General features: G+C 36.5%; 1 protein-coding gene across 3 annotated transcripts in view; it reads left to right on the forward strand.

Annotated features, from left to right (window-relative positions):
* Positions 1 to 21913, forward strand: part of SRBD1 (S1 RNA binding domain 1) — a 126223-nt gene that overhangs the window by 47630 nt on the left and 56680 nt on the right. For all 3 annotated transcript variants that reach the window (XM_035321836.1, XM_035321835.1, XM_035321837.1), the window contains exon 16: positions 12598 to 12689. In XM_035321836.1, coding sequence (XP_035177727.1) covers positions 12598 to 12689 — 92 coding nt within the window. The remainder of the gene's footprint in view (positions 1 to 12597; positions 12690 to 21913) is intronic.

Genomic DNA, 21913 nt, shown 5'->3' on the forward strand with positions numbered 1-21913 from the left:
TTCATCTTGCTGGATCCAGACATAAGAACCTAATGGCAGCCACAGAAGTTGGAGTAGACTCTGTGGGTATTTACAGGTGTGGGTTCTGGTCGTGTTCTCTTCCTTTATAATGCTTTTGCAAAGACTTTTCCGTGAAGTTTCAGTTTACTTTTCTTTCTTGAAGTCCAGATGTAACCTGGCAGAAAAGCTCTGAAAGAATTTGTTCTTACTTTGAGGTGATTTGTGTGATGGGGGGAGAGAACAAAGATTCAAATGGGGGAAGGAAGACATCAGTAATGTGTTTTTTTGCATGTTTTTTATTTTGTGGTTATATTTTTTTTAGAGCTTTGGGTTTGGGCTCTTGTTGGATTTATTTTTTATATATTTTTTTTGCCTTCCAAGTAAAAGCTGATTACGAGCTTCCTGGCATGAAAGTTTCATCTGTCAGAGAAAGCAATGCAGTAGCTGTATTTGAAAAGGATGAATTAACCATTTTATTTTCATTGGTGTATTTGCTTAGAACTGTGTAATTGTGACCCACAGGCCCTCAAGGCTTTTTAAGACAATTCCCCGTATAAAAAAATGGGTCTCAAAGAGGGTTAACATGGTTAAAAGATGTTCCACGTTTTTTTTCCTGTGAAATATTTGTAGCTGTAGTCATAAGTACAGCTTTTTATTACAAAAAATAAGTACAGCTGTACATTCATACACATAACATGTATACATGTGTTAATGAAGCTCTACATTATTTTATTTATTTATTTTTTATTGCTAGAACTACAGGTGATTGACTGTCCAGTTACTGTAGAAGATATCTTTAAGTGGAGAAACACTTTCAAATTGTGGTGTAAAAAGCAGGACATAAAAATAATTTAGCTGTTTTTATGATTCAGATGTAAGGGATCTCTCTTCAAAAGCTAGAATGCCATCTTATCCTGTGCTTCGTATTTGGATAACTGAAGAGAAGAATGACTCACTATTTTTTTAGGTGATTTTTTTTTTTCCAGTTTAAAAGTAATTGGTTGGAAATGAAGCATAAGAAATTTCAGTCCAGAAGATTTTTTTTTTAAGTGTTTGTAACTGGATGAAAAACATATTTTAAATGAAGTGGTCTTTCAGCATATGTTTCAGCATATGTTTGTGCCAGTTCTAGTGATATTACTCATGGAAGGTCTCCAGTGTGGATCTGTCACAACCTGAGGGAACAAATTATTCCCTTTTAAAGGAAGGGAGAAAACAAGGATAGCACAACCTGACCGAACTTTTACTTTACTAATTTGTTATTTCGTTTTGTCAGTTTTTTTCCTTTGGTTTGAGCCTTACTAAAGGAATTTGTTTTCTGTAAAAATGTGAATTTCATGAATCTATTTCAGGTTTGTGAGGATTTGGTAATTTTTTTGTTTTGTTTTGTTTTTGTTTTTTTCCCACTGAGGTTGCCTCTGTAACACAAATGTGAAGGTATCAAGTGTTTTAGATGTGCTGTTGTCTATCCTTTAACCATTTAATGTTTAGCTCATTCATTTGGTGATGCATTCAGTTCAGATTAACATCTCTTGCTGTAGATGCCCAGTGGTTACATATGATAGCAGTAAAATAACAATACTTAAAATGATGATGAGGAAGAGACTAGAGAAGACATGGAAGAACTCTGGAGGCACTAAAGAAGAAAAATTTGTAACTTAATAACAAGACATTAATTATAATTGTTGCTCTACAGATACTCAGATGTTCTTACCTTTAAATCTGTGGCTGAGAAAAGTAAATTTAAAGAATTGTTACTTTTAATCTGTGAACATCTTGGTTTTAAAAGTTTTTTTTTAATGTTGGTATCTTTCTTGATTTTTTTTCTGTATGCTGTACTCTTTTTTAATACTATAATGCTATAGTTCCTTTATAGGTGAATAATAATAGGTTTTGCTCGGAGCACTAATCTAGCACCTCTATTTCCAGTCTTTCTTCCAATGAACCAAAACAATGTCTTTGATGGACAGAATGGAACACTTCTTTTTTTATCAGCGTCAGCTTTGAAATATTCATAAACTAGAGGAAATTGTGAAAGCTAATTTTTTTCCTGTATTTAAAAAAAAGAGGACTTTAAAAATTGTAAGAATATCGTGACGATTGAATTTGCAGAAATTACTTGAGAGAGCAGCATATAATTTTAACAAGCTCTGCTTAAAGCACCATTTACTCTATGTAACATTTGTCTCAAGTGTGTTGAGTTAGAGAATAAACACAAGACGCATATCTGCTGTGAGCTAGAGCAGCCAGCTTTTTTTTAAGATGAATTCCAATCAAAGAAAAGTGAGAGAAACATCACTTGTAGGAAAACGCAGTCACACGTTTCCTTATGATATAATACCTCAAAGATGTTTTCCTGCCAGCAACCATTGTGATTCCCAAATTCTTAATTTATTTTGATTTTTGCTATGTGGAAAACCTGGATGCTTCAGAGCTCAGTGTGCTGTGCCAGAAAGTGTCTGTAGTTTGGAAATATTTTAGATAATATTGTCAGATACAGCCTTGTCCTTACCAGGGGAGGGAGCAGGGAGGAGGAGCAGTGGGGAATGTTGTTTCCTCTCTCTAGGCAGGCTGCATTGCATTGCTCTCACCCTATAGCTTCCCCTCGTCAGTCTGTTCCTCCTTGGCCTGTCCAGGTCAGGGTTTTGTGTGAATCAAGGCAGTGAAATCTGCACCAAAACTCCAGCTGGCCTTCCTCCAAAGTGCTTTGAATGAGCACTGAAGAAAACGACAATTGCTGGAGGTGCCGTCCTCCAAGAGGCATTTTGCTCCATATGTTGTGGTCTTGTCCACTTATGGTCCACTATGTGGACAAAGTCTCTGGGAGAGTTAACCTGACCTTAAACTCTAGCCTTTGGTCTGGCCTAATGAACTGCTTTGTAGCCAAACAGCTTGCTGCTTTTGTGTTGCCCGTTTCCCAAATAAAAATGATTCCTTCCAGCAATTATAGCAATGGAGTAGCATGTTCTTGTAGCTTTTCTAGATAACTTCAAGTAGGCTGTTAGCATGTAATGCTTCTTGGTACAATTTTTGTAATAAATCTGAATGCTTTATGAAGTTTGCTGACAAATGAGATGGTTGAGAGGTCTGTGTTCACTACAGAAACTGGTGGGCTCTCCTTAATGTGTCTGTGTCTTAAATGTCTGGTGCCCCACAGCAGAATGGCTTCATGAATAGGATGGTGCTGGCAATAGGGAAATGTTATAGTTGAAAAACTAGGCAGACTTTTAGGCAGACATCAATTTCCCCAGTTACTAAAGATTGGTGACAACACAAAATATAAATAGTAGTGTTAAGTACTATTGTACTGGCAGGAGTCTATTTTAAAAAATAATAAATTCAGTCTTTTTTTTCTGTTCTCCAAAACCTTGTGACTTTTACAATGCTCCAACCTGAATAGGCTGCGTCTCGACTCTGCCAGATCCTGCTCAGCTGGAGGAGGACCGGATGAGACCCCAGCTTTCCCCACGTGCTGCCACTGCAGGGGTTTCCGCTCGGCTGAGCCGAGCTGGGGCTGCTGGCAGGACCGCTGTGGTGACGGCCTCCTGCTCGGTGACCTGCAGCTGCCTGTGCTCTGCCGCGGCTTGCGGTGCTGCTGAGCCCGTTGGCTTCACGGAGCTTGCAAGAGCTGCATGGGCTAAGGATGCTTGTTCTGCTCTTCGGTTTGGGGCCGTTTTGCGAGGCTTTTTGGGGGGGTAATCTTTTTTGCAGCCTGCAATATTTGTAACATACACATCTGGGCAGTTTTGTTTCAAGAGTGTCTATGAATGTATCAAACACAAGCATTTCACATCACCTAGTGTTTTTCTTCTTTTTGAAGGCATGCCTGCGAAAATCAGTTGTGCCTCTTTGACTCACTTGTCCCCCAGGGTGAAAAGAGGTTAGGTAAAATCTTGCCAGTATTTGGCTGTATTTTTTGGTATTGTATATGTGACTTGAGGTCATTGAGATAATTTAGTTGTGTAAAACTGAGCGTTGGCAGGAGTGGTCTTGAAATTATGAAGTGTACTCACAAAGAACAACCAGTTTTCAAGTCTATTTTGTTTTTATATGTAGACTCCTGCACTTTGATTTCCTGTGTCAATCCTGAAGCCTTTTTTACTGTCCTTCCTTTGTTCTAACATTAATGTTAATTGCCTATAGATAGGTAACTTTTTAATTGTTGTGGATGTATTTAATTACTATTAATTCTTTTTGGATGTACTTCAGTACTACTGTTTTGTAATCGCATGAAATATACTTTTTATTTTTAAACTTGTTTTCTTCTATTAAGGTAATATGGTAACCTGTAATATTATGCACATTGCCATGATTCCTTTCCATAGCACTGCTCCAACACGGAGAAGAGCAGTAGTTCATTCTCGCTCTCAAGTTCCTACTGTACTACACTGTTCAAAGTAAATGAACCAACTGCTTTTTAGTTGCATGGTTAACTTGGAAGTAGATTTTGGACATGCAGTTCAGATTTTGAAGTCCTCTGCAAGAGCAGAAAGGAGCTTCCACTCCAACTGCTTTATGAGCAATGACAGGATCTGTTTTCTGAAACCATCAGTAGAAACGGTGGGGGCAGTCACAGGTAACTGTCACCTTCAGTCTCAAGACGTGCCACACTAGGTCTTTCACTTTTCACTACAGGCATGGGACATGTATTTCTTCTGGGGATGAATCCGCAGCACCAGTTTTGTTCAGATAACAGCATCTGGCACTAGATTGATTTAACAGGCTATGAGGTTTGCTCTTTTCAAACATGCACTTGTACGGCAGCTTCTGTACAGCTCTGACATGGCCACACGCTGCTGTTGTTTTTTCTGCCTCCTAGCACCACGTGTGAAGCTAAAGCTCTTTGACACCTGCCATTTGGACCCTTTTCTTACTGAAAAATGTCATCGTTTTCAGACAAGATGAAGACAGATATATGATCATTCTTTCCTTCACAGAGATGTGCTGAGGGCATAGTTCATAGACAAATGAATAAAGGGTTGCAGGCCATAGCTATACAGTTAGTTTTATTAGTTTAGTGTGGTAAGTTTTTTGTTTGATTTAGGAGCTCACAGAGTTATAGCTAATATAGAAGAAATGAAAGCATGGTAACTCATTGTTATATCTTGCAGTAATTCTGAAAGCTATTTCATTCTACTGGTAAAGTATATGAATTGTTGTACTGTTTGGAAATTTCACACCACTGGGTTTTGGGGAGAGGAATGGCAGTAGCTGAGGAGCTGAAATGAGAAAATTTTGAAGTTTTCTGATTGTAATTAGTTTCATCCAGTTGCTTCTTGCATATTTTTGAAACCTATTTAGTGCCTCACAAGGAGGCAGTCAGGTTGTGTGGCTCAGTGTAGTTGTTCTTATGCTTGAAATGTCTTTTTGTGTTTGAGTACATGCAAAATGTTCTTAGCATATGAAATTGATACACCGTCCTCTTGTATACTTCCCAAGCAGTGGAGGTCTAAAATGGGGTTCAGTATTTCCCAGCATGCAAGGAAGTGGGCAATACTTGAAGGTAAAGATTTCAGTAACTGTATTTCTGAATATATTTCCTAATTTTCAAATATTTGTCATACATTTCACTTGTTCTTAGAGATCTAGCTGCAGGTCTGCAGCCAAACTGGATACTTAAACTGGCTTTGATTCTTGTATTCCTTTTTCATTTCATAGGAAACAGACACATTGGGGAATTCTTGCATTTTATCTGATGTTAGAATACCGTATTTACTAAATAATTTTATTATTATTTATTTTTACATATTATTTTTTAGCATGCATTGCAATTATGTAGTGAAGTTTAGTTCAGTGTAAGCATACTGGGAAAATGGAAAGTCATAAACCTTCTTAGACTTAGTGTTGTTTTAAGAGACATGCAACTTCTAATGGTTTGAAGCAATGGTACAACCTGATTAAATGACCTTGCTGAACACTGGTACAAAACAGCCTCATTCTGTTCTGTTCAGTAGGTTCTGAAAATCTATGGTGCCTACCAGAAAAAGCCATCAAGCTGCTCTGGTGCTAAATACCATTTGTGACTGAACAGGAGAGAAATAGGTTAAGTTTACCTAATTACTTTGATGATTGCCTTGAAATTCTGGCACTTCAGAAGCTGCTTTACCAGCTGCTTGTCACCCCTGCTGTAGGTCAGCACGCTCTTTCAAAAATAGTGTTTGTGACTGACTGAAAGACATTGTTCTGTGTTTGAATTTGCTGCGTGGCAGTCCTGATTTGAGACAGTTTAATCATTTTTACTCTAAAAAAAGTACATTATGAGTTGGTCAGGATGAGGTTACTTTCTTCTTTGCGTACTGTAATTTCTGGTAAATTTTGCAAAATACTGACTGAATCTTTCATCAAAGGTAGAAACATTTACAGACTTGGTTGTTAATTCAAAACACTTGTAAGCAGTTTCACCAAATATTTTCTATGGGGATTTGCAGAATGTGGCTGAGGAACAATGTACTGTCTGTGTCACCGCTTATAATTTGATGGGCTGTCTGAAGGCACCTTGTGTGCCTAGCTTCTTGTGTGCTTGGGAGCTCCTGAATGGGACCTGTTCTTTAAAACTTGTCTTCCCTCCCTCCCCAGATCTGATTGATTGGCAGTCACTCTGAACGTTTCTGTTCTATTTTCGAAAAGAAGACTATAGCACCTCTTGTCTTGTGTGACTGATTTTGAAGGCTGATTTTCCATATAAACCAAATTTGTGTGGTGTGTAGTGACTGAAAGTTTTGAATTAAATAATGGAAATTAGATAAAAATCCCTTTCGTATCCAACAGTATACTTTGTCATTGTAAATTATATTTAATACTGGAATATCTCCTGAGTTCTATATATTGTTAAAAATCAAAGATAAATCTTTGGGTTATTTAAAAGCACAAATGAATTGTCTGTTTCTTGACTTGATTCTGTTGAATAATGATTGCTATCTAGTATGTTTTTTCATAATCCAAACATCTTCCTTTGCCATCCCACTACATGCCCAGAGATGTCTCTGGGCATGGGGGAAAGACCAGATTCTGAGTTTAATCTCATCTGTCAGAATGACAAGCTTTTTAAAATCTTTTGGGGCTTTTTACTCTTAGAATACATTATTGAGTGTATACCAGAACCTTATTATCTTGCATTTTCATGACATATATTCCTCATAAGAGGAGGTGGGAATTAAAAAATAAAAAATAAAAAGGCTGTGCTGTGTCAGATCCAGGGTCTGTCAGGTCTGGTGTCCTATTGTTCCTGTAGCGAGGTGCTGAGTAAGTGACAGCATCTTGCTCAGTTGGCTTGGGACTGCAGCTCCTAGTCAGGGACCTGCCATCGTGGGCAGGCAGATCTGTGTGGGATGGCAAGAAACCCGCAGTGGTGACAAGGAGGATCTGGGTGGGCTGTCCCATGGCCAAGTGTCCTCTTCAGTCTGAGAAGAACGTGATCCACAAGCCAAAAGGGCAAAAAGGGGATTAGTGTTTCATAGGAAGCATTTCTTTGACCTCCCCTGCCTGGTTTTGGTCATGAGCCAGGAATGGGTACACTGTATAAGAACAGACATAGATACACTGTGTCTCCAGCACTTCCCTAGATCTTCAACCATTTTTACTTCAGAGCTCTTTTGGAGCTACTTGTGACTTGTGTTTTTAGCAAGACGCAATAGATTTTTCATTGAAGAAACAGCCCAATTGTCTTTTGAACCTGTAGTCATTCAAGTCTTCCCTGGGTCTCCTCAGTTTGCTTTTAATCAGTCTATGAACCTAATTAAAACTTGTAGCATTCTATGCCAGCCTCCAAATGTACTGTACTTTTCTAGCAAATGTCTTGGTTATTTTATTTCTTTACTTCCTGTAATTCTTAAACCAATTATTTGAATAAGTAACACTGAATAATCTTTTGAGCTTTCGGTGTTTCTGCCCTCAGTTGGAGCCTCCAGCTTTTGATGCCACAGGGTTATGAAGATTAAATTTACTAGTTAAGCTGATTTAAAAACAAAACAAAAATACACGCATACACAAAACACCTTTGGTTAGATGAGTTAACCATTAAATGACGACTGAGGGAAGCTCTATTTTGTTGCAAATCCTCATTATATAACCAAATGGGAAAATCTGGGCCCATTTTGAGATGGGCATACCCTTTGCTTTTAGAATGACCACGACTTTCTTCCAAGTAGTGACATTGGTCACTTCTTTGTGCTATTCTCATTTCTAAAAATGTTATTTTAAAGGCTTTCAGTCACAAATCAGTGTTTTGGAGATTGTAGAAACAGCAAGTCATGTCAAGTTGTATGAAGTTACTTTTTTGTCTGCTGGCCATTAATCTGGTGTTGCATTTGATTGTGGGGAAGTGACTTCAATGTAATAAAATAGTCTGAAGTATTGGTAAAGTTTATGAAGATGTCAGCTGTATTCATCTTTAACTGTAGAAACCCTCTGGCCTAACATGTAATTCCTTATACATATGTTAGATTTTTTACACATAGTTTTGAAAAGGTTTTCAGCAAATACTTACTTTTAAAAAGTGCTGTTTTATGCAACATCTGAACAACTTGAATAACTCAAGCTTGTTAAATGTTACCTTTGTTCTGTGTTGTTGTAGGTATGTAATAGCTTTGAATTAAAAAAAAAAAAGTAGATACTGGATTATTTTTGTTCTTGAGGAAGACTTTTTTTTTTTTTTTCCTGTAAGAATTAAGGGATTAGAAATTCGAATGTTTTGAACAGCTCTCCATATCAAATATACAGTGCTTGGTTAAGATGAGTAAGAAAATAACTTTGTTGTAGTTAGAAGGCTACTTCAAGCCATTAGAATACAGCTAGCATGGTTTCCAGCATGAAGCTGAGGGACCACCAGGTGGTGCTAGTGGAATACATTTAATGGTGGTTTAATGATACTTCAAAGGTCTTAACAAAAATAAAAGGCTGTTGCAGTACATGAAAATTTACTTTCTATACAGCAAGCCTATTTGTGCAGTCAATGACAGTAAATTGAAATATTGTGTAGCAGCTTCTTTTCGGGCACTTTTAAAAGATTAGATTATAGATAGAGAAGAATCTTTACCTGCTTTTTTTTTTTTTTTAATCTAATTAAGAGAACAAGTTATGAAACTTATCTGCTCATGTATCTGTTATAGTCTATCACAATCACTTGCTTATTTTTCTATTACATACTGACTTACAATAGAAAAATAACATTACCAAAAAATTTTAACTGCTATTATTTTGGTCCCTACAAGAGTCTTTCATTAAGAAATGTTTAGAAATATATATATTTTTTAATTTTACTTGGGAGAAGAGTAGGCAGTTTTTTAATACAATATTTGGCTTAAAAGTTAAAGTAGAAAAAACTTAAAGTTATAAATATAAAAGTTTTTTAGGTAATTATTTACTGTTTAAATACATTTTACCAATGTTTATGAGGGTTCTGAGGACCTTATTTAACTCTTGTTAAATTGTGCCTTATTTTTATTAAACAAAGTGTGTGAAGGACTGTGTGGACCACAGAAGTTCAGAGGAAATTTGTGTAGTCCGCTGGTTTGAGCAGGTTTGGTTTTGGTTTAATGTGTTCTGCCATTAAAAGTGCTTATTCTTTGAAAGCAGAGCAGTTCACAACATCAAATTAGTGTAGGTTGTAGTATATGGCATCACTTTTTTTGAGAGAGAGTATTAGAATTGAAAGAAAAAAAATTGTCTCCTGCCCAGTCAAAAAAAGAAAATCCAGAAAAGCTGTGAACAAAAAACCCCACACCTATTTTGCTTGTAATCATAGCGTTGTGACAGAGCTAAATGTTTGAGCGTTGCATGTGCCAGCGTTGCATTAGTAACCACCTCGCTGTAGCTAAAAACAAACTGAATAAAACCACATGACAGCCACTAATAGGTCTGTAAAATCTTAGTTGAGTATGGTTGAACGAACCAGAGAATGGTTTCTTTGGAGTTTGGGCCCTACACATTTGCTCTGGGTAATGACTTAAATGTATTTAACGTCTGGGTTTTGCTGTCCTAGGGGCAGCGGTATGGGGCTCAGTGAGCAGAAACTCTTCCCCTTTCTTTTTCAAGTCTGCTTCGCCAAATAGTTTGTGGAATAACTGCGTGCGTATACAAAGCCATCTCCGAGTGGCTGTAAAGTAGCCAGCATATGTGTCTTCTGAAAGTGCTTTTTATATTTTTTTTCCTGCTTGAGATACATTTTTACTTGGCTTTACCCTTGCCTTTCCTCCCACCCCCACAGCGGGTGAATAAATTTTCTTGCACTTGAGAAAAGGAAATGTGCTCTTTTCAACTGTTTCTCTCCCATCCTGAATTTTATTTACTTATTCTAGCAAGGAGTTCTTGTGCTACCTACTTTAAAATTTGGCACAATTATTTCCTTTTCCTACTGTAGAATCCTTGTATAGCTGCATTCCTCAGTTCCGGAAATTATCAGCATAGCATTAATGAGAATAAAATGTAAAATGTCAAGTGTCTTAAAGTTCCCATCCAAGTCTCCTTTGTGTTCCCCCCCCCCCCTTTTTTTTTTTTACTTTTCAAGGTAGTGAGAGGGATCAGGCAATGTTGCATGTGCATGCAGTAATGCAACTTATATTATGGCACTGTTTAAAAAAAAAGATGCAAAATGGTGAATGTGATTTTTTTAAAAATAAAAATGCGATGTCAATAGAAACTATATTAAATTTAGAAGTTGCATGAGAAGTTAGCTTTTGGACCTGTTGGAATAAAGAGATTGAAGAGAAGTTAGTTAAAGCTGTTAGTAGTATGTGCTAATGTGTGGGGTTTTTTTGGAAGCAATTTCTCTTTTATGAAGAAAGGGAGAGCTTGCCAGATGCTGCCTTTATAGTGTGTGAACAGGTTAAGAAATACATTCTGTTGCATTGTTCTTCAAGCTACCAGTTCATCAGGAAAATCAGTTTAAGGCTTCTGTCAACATATCTTCATTTTTCAGCAGTTGCGTTTTCATGGTATGACTGTGTCTTGCAATCGGTTTTGCTGGTGACTGTCAGTTACTGTCTGCTGTGGGACCGTGTTCCGAATACCATTTCTATCGGAGGAGTGCCCGTAACACTGGATCTTTTTAAAAGATCATGTAAACAGTCTCGCTTCCATTTGCCTCATCCTGCCTGCTGACCAACTGGCCTGAGTGATTTTCTGTTTTGTTAAACCAGTTGTTTGAATGGTTCTGAAGTTACAGGAACGCTAAAGAGAACAAGGGTTTATTCTCTATATTTATTGAAAGATTCAGTCTGTTTGTAATCCTGAAATGTTGTTGGGTTTGTTGTGTTATTTTTTTTTTTTTTTGAGATACCAATAACTACAAAATCTGGCATGTATACAGCAAAAATTCCAGTTCTGCTAAAATAGCAAATAAAAAATACCAGTTTAACAACAACAGTAAGAAATTCATACTTTTTATATCTTTGCATTTTACCTTTTCTAATGCTAACATGCTCATAGCACTGAATGGGAATGTGCTTTATCTCTGAGCTATTCTCAAGCATTTTCTAAAGGGACAGCCTTCTAAGTATCAGTTTCTTTATTCCTAAATTTGACCTACTAACTGTTCTTAAAAGCAAAATTTATAGGCTCATTTAAAAACAATAAAGATATTATTTTATTGAAAGGTCTGTTTCTTAAAGGCTATGGTTTCCCTTCTTATGGTGAAGATAAGGTTATTATAAGAGTGGAATAAAAAAAAAAAAAAAAAAAAGCTCTGAAACTGATAGTATTCCTCTCCAGCACAGACGTGTACCATGCCTTAATTGTTGCCATGAAATTCAAGTTCCGTTGAAGTTGTATGAAGAAATATGCTGTTGATTCATTGGTGTCAAAATTTCACAGCTGCAAATAAACTTAGACTGCAAATATTTGATTGCAGTTTTCTCTTGAGTGGAAGTAGAGCACTTGAGGATTTTTTAATTATATGCTGTGATTTGAATTGGTGAGTTTATCGTTACTGAATGGGCTTGAGGTGTGCTGTAGATACACAAACCGTAGTTTAAATTACTGAAGACATTGAGTCTGTGTTTTTCTTTGGGGATGGCAGTGAGAGCAGGGAGAAGACGTTATTAAATGCTCGCTGAGGAGCGAGCCGCAGTTCAGCGGCTCAGTCTGTATAGAGGTGTGTTTTTTTTCCTGAGTATTGTAGGCAGTTAGCTTAGGACAAAGGTGTGTGTACACGACTTGCATTCATTCAATAGTTTAATTGACATTAAACTTCAGATCCATGTGATTTTAATGAAATTGGTAGGTTTTTGTTCTCTTGTTTGGTTTTTTGGAAGCTTGTTTGTCTATTAATTTCTAGTAACACTTGTTTCTTGTGTGCATTTTCTCTGTGATAAGAATACTACAGAGGTTGGTATCACATACGGTGTATATTTATAAAAGAGACAGAATTGAAAAAGTGAATGTTGCAGGTCAGGGATCGGCGTTTTGGCTTAAATGGAGATCTTTCCCTTTGTACTAGCTTTCTTGTATAAGTATTCAGTTCATTTAATACATTTAATTTTTTTTAAAAAACATGACGCTTTAAAAAATAAATCCAAATATTCACTTAAGTCATTGATAAATGTTCTATTTGTGTTATTCTCAGTTGTATGTTTTTTGATTATTTACCATTTTATTTTGCAGCATTGTCAGTGAAGCAGGAGCATCTATCTACAGTGTGAGTCCAGAAGCATCAAAGGAAATGCCAGACCTAGACCCTAACCTTAGAAGTGCAGGTATGATGTCCATTGCATTTTATCAGCATTTCAACATGGAACCCAGTTCTCAGACTGTTTACAATATTAAGTATAAGCATAAGCAAATATATGTATTAGAAGAAAATGAAGAGTTTGTCTGCTTTGTTTCTGAACTTGAATTCTTCACATCTGAAGTCCTAGGTGTGCAACTAGGTGTGCAAAGCAATTACATCATTGTTTATCAAAGCCTGTAATGTAAAGGACCCTGTGGACTTATTTTTGTACCAGGATGGTACAGTAGAATTTTGGGGGATTAAATATAACCAATAAATTGTATGAACTTTCACAGATGGGTACATCCATGGCCACAAGAACAAGACCTTTCCTCTCTTCTTTTTCCCTTGTATGTATACAAATATCTGTGATAGCACTTAAACATTTGACGGGCTAGGTAAACTGTAAGAATAGAAGAGAGAATTCAAAGTTACGTGTTCATTCTAAAGTATGATGATGTCAGTTTCTTTGCCTTCATCTTGATCACTTTTTGAAGTCTTCATGTAGATGTATATAGTCCTCCAGAAATACTATTTAGTTGTACATATATATATATACATGCTTCAGCATAAACGTTACTCAAGTATAATACAATCTAAATTTTTAGAAATATACAAGTGTAGTCAGTGTTAATAATTTTCAGCTTTTAATTAAAGAGTGGTCTTCAAAGATCAAATTCCTAGCAACTTCACTGGTGTCCAAATTACTCATGGAGTTGGTTTACTGGGAGATGTCTTTTTAAAAGCAGGTCTAAGGTTGTTTTGTATTACTTCACTTGTGTATTTTTGTGTGTGTGTCTTTTGGTCTTTGTTTTCATGAACACCAGCTTTTTCGTTTCTTTTTTTTTTTCTGTAATTTGCTGTCATACTCAAAAAAATAAAACAGGCTTACAAGTGCAGTAGCACTCTTACATAAATCTCAAAATGACAATGTTCTTAATCTTAGTTTAGAAGGCTACTGGCCTGAAAATTCTTAGGAATGCGTCAAAATAGGTCAGCAGAAAAAAGTTCTGAAGTTATGTGGTATTTGGGGGTAAAACTTCCCAGGATTTTCCATGTTCCTCTTTCCTCTTATTTCCATAAAGGGGAAAAAGGGATTTGTGTTAATACAATGTTTTAAGAGAACAGTTTTACAGGAAATTTTTTTCAAATGTCTGCATCAGCCCTTCCCAGGACAGGCCTCTAGCCTCTTTCTGCTTGACTCATTCCTTCCTGTCTGCAAACTGGCTCCGCTGTCATCATTTCTTCCCTGGGCCAGAGATTTTGCTTGTGTCATGGTATGACCTGAGCAAACGTTAGGCCTGTGACATTTCTGTGTTTGTGACAGATGCCATTAACTTTCCCTTGGGCCCAACCTTTCTTTTTTCTGCTGATAGATTAAACGTGGTTTTAGAGTTTGATGTAAATGAACAGAGAAATGCTACAGTGGGAAAAATCTTATTAATAACAATTTACTTTTCCAGATGTACATTTTCCTTTTTTAACAAGTTAGTTTCTGAAACGTTCAGGTACTTTTATTTAGCACTGGGCATGAAAATATGGCAAATGAAATTTGTAATACATGACCAATTTCAGTATTAATTATCTGGAGTTCATCATTTCTCCATTATTACCAGAAGTTGCTTCAGGCATCACTTAAAAGCTGTTGCATCTGGTTTGAAAAGCATCAGCTCTTTTAACATGCTGCAGCAGTACCTCAGTGGTTAGAAACTGAAAAAAGGGTAGGATAGAAAGTGAAAAATAATTGCTTAGTTCTGTGGATGTCAGCTTTTATGGAACTGACAATGAGAAGTGTATTTATTACAACAGAATCTTTTGAGAAGTTTTAGACTTCAGACATCTTTCTTGATGTCTTTTGGTGTCAATTTGTAATTAGCTGCACTAAAGCTGTGGACACTTTTTTTTTTAGGCTGAACATAACAAAGTGACATAACATGAGAGGGAAATAGTAACTGCTGTTTTTTCCTTTGCAAACTTTTTTCTTAAATAGCTTCTACTTTTGTACTTTTGATTTCCCTTTTTTTAATTTGCAGCAAATGGAAAAATGACATGGTGTCAAAGCTGACTTGTTTTTTATTTTAATTGTTGTGTTACATCATGTCAAGTTCTGTGCTTACATGATAGCATTTAGCACATTAAAAGAAGCTGACAGCTGCATGATGAAGTGTGACATTTATAGTTAAAATAAAAGGTACAACTGATGTGAGATATCTGTGATCTTAACGCAGTTTGCCACTTTAACATTTCTCTCAACACAAACTATGGAAGGGTTTTTTTGTTTGTTTTTTTAATTACACAGGTAAGCTTGTGTCTGTCCACCCAGGTATATGAATGTAAAATATTATACATATTGCATGACAACTTTTACATCTAGTGAAATCTGTCATATTTGTAGTGCTGTTTAGCATAGAAGACATCAATCCCAATCTTAAATAAATAAATGTACATGTTATTGTAGTAATTTCTTTTGCCTAAGTATATAGGAGAGAAAAAAAGCATTTCTTGGGAGTACTAAGTGGATATTTTAATTAAGCCAAGAACTCAACTGGTTATTTTTGTTCCCTTTGAGCTGTCTTTAAACCCATGTCATCCATGACCTCCATAATAATGAAGACAGGTAAACTAATTAGATATGCATAAACTGTAGCAGAAACTCTTCATACTCATCCATGCAGCACTTGTAACAACTATTGTACTTAGTTGATAAAAAATGAAATGCTCGTTTCATAAGCAATTTGCTTGCATTTATGTTGCAGGTAGTGGGGTAGGGTTTGTATGGTTTTAGAATTGACCTCCAGAGGTGGTCAATTTCCTCTTTCTTTCCTCTTTCTGGCCTTAGGTAGTATCATTGTCAATACTTTATATTGACTATTGTCAATACTTTATATTAAACCAAGTTCTCTAAAATTTTTGTAGCACCAGCTATGTAGATTTCATGAAAGTGCAGAAGCTTCTCTACTGCTTCTCCAATTCCCATAAAATCTTGTAGAGTGAGATTTGACTAAGTAGATAGTGAAGAAGTTGATGAAACCTAGTTATTTGTGTTTGAGTAGAGTGAGAAGGTATATATCCCCTTCTGACAGTCATTGTAGGATTAATGAGCAGAACAGCTATTTCTCAGCCTCACAGAATTGGGAGATAAGAGGCTTATAGGCCAGAGCAATAAAAGGATTTCCTACTTGATAGGCTGAGGTAGTTCAGCTGCAGCAGATTAGGAGGGTTCTGCCTAAAGAACAAGCCACTGGGGTTTTTGGATGAACTTGCAGTAGGGAGTTTCAGCTTGAGAGAGAAGGGAATAAAAGGCTTCTTTGTATTCTTCCTTCCCTGAAGCCTCAGAATAGGCTGATGATTTGGAGTAGGAATTTTTGCTGGGGAGAATGTGCACCTTAAGAAGGATGGTTAGCAAATTATAAATGCTGATCATCTTTGTGAAACTTATTAATATGCATCCTCTTGAGGCTTTGTGATTACCTTTCTTAAGGATTAGTAGAAGGGCAGTGAGGGAACTGAGGGGCTGGGTGGGTGCCTGCAGTTCTTCTTTCTGTCCCCGTGTCCTCTGGCCATCTTCTTAAAGAAGGAGTCAAATATATATATTTTTTATTTTTATTTTTAAAAACAGCCAAATTCATCCTTACCTGGCTGTGTTGATGTTTTTGTTCTCATTGTTTTGTTTTATTCTGAGCTGCCATCTGTGCAATACTTTTCATATTTGAGCATTGTTAACTTCTATGGCAACTTCAAGTAGGAGTTATTTATTGTGACTTAGATGTAATTAGACTTATACATAATCTGGGTTATTCCAGGTCTCTCTGGTTGACATTTGCCTGTGCCTTTTTTTAGTGGACCTGGGTGCAAGTTTTCCTTTGATGTAGCTTTAACACCATGCTGAGTGAACAGTTACTTTGCCTTGAAGTATAGCAGTAATTCTCCTTGCCATTACCTTTCTTTCATCATCAGAGTGGTTGAGATGCTGTCTTGATGCAGTATTCTTTTCACGAGTGAAAGAAAAGAATAAACTCTGTGGTGGCACGCGCTCTTCACTCAAGCAGATGGACTCCCTGAGAATTGGTGTCAGCCTGTTTTCAGTTGTTGTTATCGGGCCTGTGAACTGTGGAATGAGCATCTACCAGAAGTTGGTAACTTGATTGTTTTACCTTCATCCTTTCCTATGTAGTTTTTTGCTCAAGGGTTTATTTTGGTATGTGCAGATCCTGTATTGCTAATGAAAATGAGGCTTCTAGGACAAGAAACAAAATGAGTCTGTGCAGCTGTCAGTTGGTAGACACTGCCATGCTTCTTGATTTTTTTTTTTTTATTTTTTTTTTTTCCCCCAGTAATGCTTCTCCACTTCTCTAGTTCCTTGCCGCTGCAAAAGGTTGTTGGGTGAACAAGGTTAGCTAAACCAATGGAAAGATTGTGGAGAGACTGGTGAAGTCTGTAGGAAGCATAAAAGTATAAGGCCCTTCTCAGTGCTGAAGGGTTGACATATGGAAATACAGAATTTATGTGTTTCCCGGAGGCCTGAAATCTTCTTAAGGTATGGTTAGATAGTGTTTTGTTGTTGTTTTTCATATAAGGCAGGTAACAGATGCACCATTTTTTTGGCATGTGCTCCAATCAGAATTTTTGTTTTCTTCTGCTGTGTAATGTGAAAAGCAGCCAATTTGGTGGAATGCCCACTTCCACTCTTTGAAGCAGATACCATGAAGAAATGAACTCCTAAAACTCCTAAGAAACAGGAAACTACTGCTGAGTTCTGGCAAATGGTGGCCTGATAATGGAGAACTGCTGTAAGGCAGTAGCTATGCTGGGATTTTACCCTGGTCTGGATATGTGTTCAGTAATATTAAATCAGGAATTAATTCACTTCATTAAATTGATGAATTACCTTTCATTTTTACATGACTGCTCTAACAAATAAGCAGTCTTTTTTTTTTTTTTTTTCATTATTTAAAAAGCAAAATAAATTAACACACTTCATTGCACTGGTTCATAAAAATCACACAGGTAAACTTGAATGATAGAATTCTTTAAACATGGGATGTGGTAGTAAAGAGAGCTACATCTTTTCAGACATAACATAAGTATTATCACTTATTAGAACAGATCTCATGCTAAGCCTCTGATTTACTTCCATACCTGAATGTGATCAAATGAATTTGGTTTTTAATCTGCTCTTCTGTTCTCAGATGGTGAAACAAGAATAACATACTTCATTTAATGCAGCAAATCCAAGAAATGCCCATTTTCCCCCAACCACATAGCTGTGTCACCCAGTTAGCAAAATAATGAATGTGGGTAAAATGCTCCTTATGATTACTTTTTAAAAGATTTGGAGTGCTAACAGGGCAAGAATGCGTGTCATGCAGCATGCACAGGTATGATCCTGTATAGAAACTGTTTTGTTTCTGAAGGACGATTTCTGAGGATAAAAAGTCTGGGAGAGCAAAAGGTCACACAGCACAGCTTGCTTTAGCATTGTCAAATCCCATCTGCTTGTCTTCTCTCCACAGGGCAGAATACATTGGATTATTGTACACTCAAAGTTCAGCAAACCACTTGCACTTTTCCTTGCAAAAGAAAGCCTTATAGGCTTTTGGGGCTTGTTAGGACTTAGAGACTGTCATGCTACAGGGTTTTATTCCCTTGGGTGCTGTTAAAGATAGAGACATACAGTTCAGAGCTGTCATACTGGCCAGCAGATAGAAGGTAAAGATCAGAAAAAAATATAATTTCTTTTGACTTTATCTTAGGGAAAGTAAAACAATTTGATGATTAGATGTGTGGGACATAGTGCCTTGATGTCTACTTGAGCTAATTTCTTCATATTCTTAAAAGAGCACTATTCCCCCTTGGCTACTCAGGAGAGAAGGTCATTTTTCAAAAACTTTATTAGACAGAAGTCTTATGGTTAAACCATTCACGCTGCTTTCGAAGTGGAAGCTTCCTTCTATAGCTAATCATAGAGGATTGGTGCAAGCTCCACAAGTTTTCAGAAAGACATAGAAGAAAGGAAAGTAAGCTGTGAAATTTTTTGTACATGGAAAACATTTTGCATCTGCTACAAAATCTTACCTGTTTAGTTGGGTGGCATGCAATTACAGGTGAACAAATTGAAATTGCATTCCCTATTTCATCAGCTTTATGCTGTAGCATTTAAGAATGAGTTTAACTATACTGTTGGAAGGGAGAAGATGCAATGGTTAGAAACAAAGTGGGTGGTGAACAGCACTAAAAGGTAAGGAGGACTTGTTGCTTCTCTCCCTTTAGGACCTAGTTCCTACCAATGTGCAGAATGAGCAGAAGCTGGTCTAAAGCTTAAAGTAGGTTGGGTTGTACTGTTTAAACAGAAGTTATAGCAAATCTGAATAATTAAAAAATAGTAAAAATTCCATAGCTGCAGATAGTTTGGAGATGATAGGGCCTCTTATAGTTGTGCATGAACACGAGTACCTGCATCAGGTTTTTGAGAAACAGAGAAATGGATTTGAATTAATGGAAAACAGTGAGACAGTGGTGCCAGTGCTGAGTGGTTTGTTACACAGTTGTTAAGAGATGCTTGCCAGTCTTTACTTTCGTCTTATTCTAGACAAGAATCTAGCATTTTTCCAATTCATGCAAACTTGATGGCATGCATGAGAGCTGGTATGTAATTGTTGCATCCTTCTAATCTGTGCTGTATTTCCTCTGAAGCAGTAGAACGTAGCAGTGGACAGGAGGAGTTTGATCTCTTATGTGCAAGACTGAGATCCACTGAGATTCCGCAAGGCTTCTGTCTTGTTACAGAATTCAATCAGGAGGTTATCTTGAGCTCGGTGAAAAATCCTCTATCTGGTTGTTTTGGATCAGTATTTCCACTAAGCTGGGGGGGGGGCGGGGTATGTATAGCTTTTAACTGAACATCAGTTTCTGTAGATGTGTTAATGTTAGCACGCAATGTGTAATCCTTGCATAATTTGTGGAAAGATGTGATATTCACCTTGCCTTCCTCTCACGAACCTATTTCTCATATCCCAGATGGGTCTGAGTTCAGCAGATGGACTTTGTCTTTTATTTACAGAGCATCATTTGCTGCACTTCTGAACATGCGCCACTACTTCTGCCTAAAAGCAGTTTCCCAAAGCAGCGCATTAGGCCTGGCTCTGGTGAAGGCAGTTGCTATTAGCATAAAAGAGTTAGATTAGAAAATGGTTTATTTCCCTTGCTGGGGATGTAACTCTATGCATGCGTGTGTCTATGTATTTTCGGTAAAAGGCTTTGCCTCTTTGAAGCCTCGAGCTGGAGGAACGATGAGTACGAGGCTGCTCTTTAATTCGAGGAGGTTTTTGTTTTGCTTTTAATATAGCAGTGCAATTCACCAAAGCTGCTGCTCTTACTTACAGGAAGAGGAAAGAACATTCTGGTCACTTATGAAAGGTTGCTGACATAAGTGAATAACTCTTGTAAGTACAGAACTTCAAGTAATTTTCACTTTTAGTAGTCATAGTAATCAATGCCATGATGATGCAGTTAAAATTGGGAACAGTGATCTGAACGAGAAAAGTGTACCGACAACTTCTACCTTTTAAGCTGAGCAGACGGGGAAGGAGTTTTCTGAATTTATACCATCCTGTATGACTAACCCATTTGTAGGGTGAAAAAATTACATGGGCTTCAATTAAGTAATTATATATCTCCCATCTATGGTTGAACTAAAAAACAAAACAAAACCTCAAAACCGCTATTGTCCTATGATACAGAAACTACTAATATTAAAATAGAGGAAAGTAGGTTTTGATACTATTTCTAAGACAAATATTGACTTTAGGAATTTGTATTGTAATATTCACTTGTTGAGGATTTCATCTTCAGATGTATTTCTTAGTTACTTTTTGTATTCAAGCCGTCTCGTTTAAAGACTTTTGTAGTATGTAAATAGAACATTGTCATTCATTATTTCATTAATCTTAAGCAAATAACAAATTATCAGTTTTATGGAGTTAAAAGTAAACTAAAATGTAACCTTTTTAAAACAAAAACCTGCTCACTTGCCACAGAAGAATTTTGGATGAAATGCAGCTGTTGAGCAGTTGCTTAAAATAAATTGCATACTTTAAACCCAGCAAGAAGATATATGAGGATTCAAAACTGTGTCACAATTCCTGACCTACTGTGAAAGAATGCTTAATGAAAAGACTACTGTACGTTTCACTGTATCCTTTGCAAGGAGGGTGAAATTCAGGTCAACAGGATAGAAAGCTTCCAGGACTCAGGAAACCTGAACAATCGATCACTGAGTAAACATTATTGCAGATACTTATGGAGAGTAATTGATCTTGAACACAATAATAAGCTTTATAAAAGGATTTAAATAAGTTATAATGTTCCCATATCTACCCTCATATAATAGATTCAGAGTAATTACATATGCATTTATGAGTTAGTCTTTGATTACTTTAATACATTAGTCTTATTTAATTGACATTTGCTGTTTCAGCCTAGACTTTTAAGGTGCAAAGGGTAATTTAAAAATGGAGGGGGAAGAAGAATAACTTGTAAGTTCTTCTAGTATGTCTCAGCTATATTTTCTCTCAAGAACAAAATACTGAGGTTTTATAATAAAAATACAGAATGTTCTTATTTATAACAAAATTGAGGTTGAACTACAATAACCTTGTAGCTTGTGGTTGCCAAATATTTATTTTTTAAAAAAGATAATAATTGTAAAACTACCCACTGCCTTCACATCTTCATATCGTTTCAAAATACAGAGCAATTTTCCCATTCGTAAGGTAGCTACATTGACATGGTTTGTGATGGGGACATGTTTTTATCCTTATATTAAGACCCATTTATATGTGTGTTTAGAGAGATGCCATCATTATAAAACTTGAGACTTCTGGCCAAAAATTATTTGCGTCTTGTAGTGGCAAGCAACATTTGAATACCACTGTAACTAAATATTTATTTATTTATTTATTTTTCTTCTCAGACCCATAGTCATTTCTGGCTCATTTTCACAGTTTCCTTATCTACAGCCATTAAGTTTTTACTTTATGGTGTGGCTCTTGCATATAGCACTACAGAAAGATAACATTTTAATATATGGTTGTCTTAACCATAAAAATTGGCAAGCTGCCCCTGAAGCAGGCACAGTACTTGAAACTATTTATAATATATTTTTTGTGGCCTAGTTGACAAGATTTCTAGCTGTTCCTGCACCTTAAATAG

Source organism: Oxyura jamaicensis, chromosome 3 (assembly GCF_011077185.1).
Source record: "Oxyura jamaicensis isolate SHBP4307 breed ruddy duck chromosome 3, BPBGC_Ojam_1.0, whole genome shotgun sequence".
Classification (NCBI taxonomy): domain Eukaryota; kingdom Metazoa; phylum Chordata; class Aves; order Anseriformes; family Anatidae; genus Oxyura; species Oxyura jamaicensis.